We start from the raw sequence: 4923 nt of genomic DNA on the forward strand, positions 1-4923 counted from the left end.
ATAAACATGGTTCTGGTTCTGGTTTTTGTCTCCTCAGGTTGAAATGTTTGGAGCCGGTGAAGAAATGAAAAGTTTCTGAACTCAACAAATAAAAACAGTTTATGAAATGTGAAATGATCCTCTGTGTAACTTGTGATTGTTTGTTCAGTGTTCAGTGTTCAGTGGTCAGTGTTCAGTGTTCAGTGTTCAGTGTTCAGTGGTCAGTGTTCAGTGTTCAGTGGTCAGTGGTCAGTGTTCAGTGTTCAGTGGTCAGTGTTCAGTGGTCAGTGTTCAGTGTTCAGTGTTCAGTGTTCAGTGTTCAGTGGTCAGTGTTCAGTGGTCAGTGTTCAGTGGTCAGTGGTCAGTGTTCAGTGTTCAGTGTTCAGTGGTCAGTGGTCAGTGTTCAGTGGTCAGTGTTCAGTGTTCAGTGTTCAGTGTTCAGTGTTCAGTGGTCAGTGGTCAGTGTTCAGTGTTCAGTGTTCAGTGTTCAGTGTTCAGTGTTCAGTGGTCAGTGGTCAGTGTTCAGTGGTCAGTGTTCAGTGTTCAGTGTTCAGTGTTCAGTGTTCAGTGTTCAGTGGTCAGTGTTCAGTGTTCAGTGTTCAGTGTTCAGTGTTCAGTGGTCAGTGTTCAGTGTTCAGGGTTCAGTGTTCAGTGTTCAGTGTTCAGTGTTCAGTGTTCAGTGTTCAGTGGTCAGTGTTCAGTGGTCAGTGGTCAGTGTTCAGTGGTCAGTGTTCAGTGGTCAGTGTTCAGTGGTCAGTGGTCAGTGTTCAGTGGTCAGTGGTCAGTGGTCAGTGTTCAGTGGTCAGTGTTCAGTGGTCAGTGTTCAGTGGTCAGTGTTCAGTGTTCAGTGTTCAGTGTTCAGTGTTCAGTGGTCAGTGTTCAGTGGTCAGTGTTCAGTGGTCAGTGGTCAGTGTTCAGTGTTCAGTGTTCAGTGGTCAGTGTTCAGTGGTCAGTGGTCAGTGTTCAGTGTTCAGTGTTCAGTGTTCAGTGTTCAGTGTTCAGTGTTCAGTGGTCAGTGGTCAGTGTTCAGTGGTCAGTGTTCAGTGTTCAGTGTTCAGTGTTCAGTGTTCAGTGGTCAGTGTTCAGTGTTCAGTGTTCAGTGTTCAGTGGTCAGTGGTCAGTGTTCAGTGTTCAGGGTTCAGTGTTCAGTGTTCAGTGTTCAGTGTTCAGTGTTCAGTGTTCAGTGTTCAGTGTTCAGTGGTCAGTGTTCAGTGGTCAGTGGTCAGTGTTCAGTGGTCAGTGTTCAGTGGTCAGTGTTCAGTGGTCAGTGTTCAGTGTTCAGTGTTCAGTGTTCAGTGTTCAGTGGTCAGTGTTCAGTGGTCAGTGTTCAGTGGTCAGTGGTCAGTGTTCAGTGTTCAGTGTTCAGTGTTCAGTGGTCAGTGTTCAGTGGTCAGTGGTCAGTGTTCAGTGTTCAGTGTTCAGTGTTCAGTGTTCAGTGTTCAGTGTTCAGTGTTCAGTGTTCAGTGTTCAGTGGTCAGTGTTCAGTGGTCAGTGTTCAGTGTTCAGGGTTCAGTGTTCAGTGTTCAGTGTTCAGTGTTCAGTGTTCAGTGTTCAGTGTTCAGTGGTCAGTGTTCAGTGGTCAGTGTTCAGTGGTCAGTGTTCAGTGGTCAGTGTTCAGTGTTCAGTGTTCAGTGGTCAGTGTTCAGTGGTCAGTGTTCAGTGGTCAGTGTTCAGTGGTCAGTGTTCAGTGTTCAGTGTTCAGTGGTCAGTGGTCAGTGTTCAGTGTTCAGTGTTCAGTGTTCAGTGTTCAGTGTTCAGTGTTCAGTGTTCAGTGTTCAGTGGTCAGTGTTCAGTGTTCAGTGTTCAGTGGTCAGTGTTCAGTGGTCAGTGGTCAGTGGTCAGTGGTCAGTGTTCAGTGGTCAGTGTTCAGTGTTCAGTGTTCAGTGGTCAGTGTTCAGTGTTCAGTGTTCAGTGTTCAGTGTTCAGTGTTCAGTGTTCAGTGTTCAGTGTTCAGTGTTCAGTGTTCAGTGTTCAGTGTTCAGTTTTCAGTGTTCAGTGTTCAGTGTTCAGTGTTCAGTGGTCTGAAGGAACTGATATTAAATATAATAATAAATAAGACACAGAGTGTTTAGACTGAGCAGCAGGTATCTGAACTAATTAAAGAGTGAAACCTCATTAACAGTCAAAGCTTCACCACTGTGTGCATCGTCAGCAGGTTGCCACGGCAACAGTGATGAGACTGACAGGTTGCAGTGACGTCAGACGGCCACAAGGTGGAGACAAACAGCTCATACTGACTCACACTGAGCTCAGTGAACATCATATAAATCTGCTCTGTAGTACAGTTAGAGGTACTAGTACTTTACTGTAGTACAGTTAGAGGTACTAGTACTTTACTGTAGTACAGTTTGAGGTACTAGTACTTTACTGTAGTACAGTTAGAGGTACTAGTACTTTACTGTAGTACAGTTAGAGGTACTAGTACTTTACTGTAGTACAGTTAGAGGTACTAGTACTTCACTGTAGTACAGTTAGAGGTACTAGTACTTTACTGTAGTACAGTTAGAGGTACTTATACTTTACTGTAGTACAGTTAGAGGTACTTATACTTTACTGCAGTACAGTTAGAGGTACTAGTACTTTACTGTAGTACAGTTAGAGGTACTAGTACTTTACTGTAGTACAGTTAGAGGTACTAGTACTTTACTGTAGTACAGTTAGAGGTACTAGTACTTTACTGTAGTACAGTTAGAGGTACTAGTACTTTACTGTAGTACAGTTAGAGGTACTAGTACTTTACTGTAGTACAGTTAGAGGTACTAGTACTTTACTGTAGTACAGTTAGAGGTACTTGTACTTTACTGTAGTACAGTTAGAGGTACTAGTACTTTACTGTAGTACAGTTAGAGGTACTTGTACTTTACTGTAGTACAGTTAGAGGTACTAGTACTTTACTGTAGTACAGTTAGAGGTACTTGTACTTTACTGTAGTACAGTTAGAGGTACTAGTACTTTACTGTAGTACAGTTAGAGGTACTTGTACTTTACTGTAGTACAGTTAGAGGTACTAGTACTTTACTGTAGTACAGGTTGAGGTACTTGTACTTTACTGTAGTACAGTTAGAGGTACTTGTACTTTACTGTAGTACAGTTAGAGGTACTAGTACTTTACTGTAGTACAGTTAGAGGTACTAGTACTTTACTGTAGTACAGTTAGAGGTACTAGTACTTTACTGTAGTACAGTTAGAGGTACTTGTACTTTACTGTAGTACAGTTAGAGGTACTAGTACTTTACTGTAGTACAGTTAGAGGTACTTGTACTTTACTGTAGTACAGTTAGAGGTACTAGTACTTTACTGTAGTACAGTTAGAGGTACTAGTACTTTACTGTAGTACAGTTAGAGGTACTAGTACTTTACTGTAGTACAGTTAGAGGTACTAGTACTTTACTGTAGTACAGTTAGAGGTACTAGTACTTTACTGTAGTACAGTTAGAGGTACTAGTACTTTACTGCAGTACAGTTAGAGGTACTTGTACTTTACTGTAGTACAGTTAGAGGTACTAGTACTTTACTGTAGTACAGTTAGAGGTACTAGTACTTTACTGTAGTACAGTTAGAGGTACTAGTACTTTACTGTAGTACAGTTGTTATTTAAAGAGTAAACTGAGTGAGATGATATTCTTGAAGCAGCAGCAGGTGTTTGTGTAGCTGCTGGTTGTCAGCAAACTGACGACAGGAAAAACAGAGAAATCCCCCAAAGAAAACACACAAGTGTACTAATGAGTAGCTATTAGAGACGGTGTGGGGGAGGGGAGGTGGGGGAGGGGAGGGGGGGAGGGGGGGGAGGGGGGGGGAGGGGAGGGGGGGAGGGGAGGGGGGGAGGGGAGAGCAGCTCAGGTGTTTCACTCCTCTCTGTTTAACACACACCACTCAAACTGGGAACCAGCAGAGGAACTGGTTCTGTCCCACTGAAGCTGGACCGAGTGCTCGGACAGTCGGGGATGCTGATTGGTTAACGAGCTGCTGATTGGTTAACGAGCTGCTGATTGGTTAACGAGCTGTTGTTGGACTTTGATGGACAGACTGACCTGCTGAGACTCACCGGCTGCTGACAGGTAGGTGACATCATCCATCTCATTTATTGATTATTGATAGATTTATAGTTAAGTGATTGACAGAAGGCTGAAACAGTTACTAATGATCTTTCATCATCATCATCATATAAATACAGTTATGACAACAACATAAAACAACTTTAATTACATATGTTTCACCACTTGTTTGGTTCTTCTCAGGTTAATAACATTTTAATGTTTGGATATAAACTGTAGTTCAAGAGGAAAGAAAACCACTGATCCCTTAGAGGAGGGGCCGTAACTCCTATATACCTATAGTATACTACCTGTATATACCTATAGTATACTACCTGTATATACCTATAGTATACTACCTGTATAGACCTATAGTATACTACCTGTATATACCTATAGTATACTACCTGTATATACCTATAGTATACTACCTGTATAGACCTATAGTATACTACCTGTATATACCTATAGTATACTACCTGTATATACCTATAGTATACTACCTGTATATACCTATAGTATACTACCTGTATAGACCTATAGTATACTACCTGTATATACCTATAGTATACTACCTGTATATACCTATAGTATACTACCTGTATATACCTATAGTATACTACCTGTATAGACCTATAGTATACTACCTGTATATACCTATAGTATACTACCTGTATATACCTATAGTATACTACCTGTATAGACCTATAGTATACTACCTGTATATACCTATAGTATACTACCTGTATATACCTATAGTATACTACCTGTATATACCTATAGTATACTACCTGTATAGACCTATAGTATACTACCTGTATATACCTATAGTATACTACCTGTATATACCTATAGTATACTACCTGTATATACCTATAGTATACTACCTGTATATACCTATAGTATACTA

General features: G+C 41.3%; 1 protein-coding gene across 1 annotated transcript in view; it reads left to right on the forward strand.

The window, feature by feature from the left end:
• The window catches only part of LOC133977266 (guanine nucleotide-binding protein G(olf) subunit alpha-like), an 18509-nt gene continuing 13586 nt past the window's right edge, over positions 1-4923 (forward strand). Inside the window, exon 1 of the mRNA XM_062415368.1 lies at positions 1-37. Coding sequence (XP_062271352.1) covers positions 7-37 — 31 coding nt within the window. The 5' untranslated portion in view covers positions 1-6. The remainder of the gene's footprint in view (positions 38-4923) is intronic.

This window comes from Scomber scombrus, unplaced genomic scaffold (assembly GCF_963691925.1).
Source record: "Scomber scombrus unplaced genomic scaffold, fScoSco1.1 SCAFFOLD_59, whole genome shotgun sequence".
Taxonomy (NCBI): domain Eukaryota; kingdom Metazoa; phylum Chordata; class Actinopteri; order Scombriformes; family Scombridae; genus Scomber; species Scomber scombrus.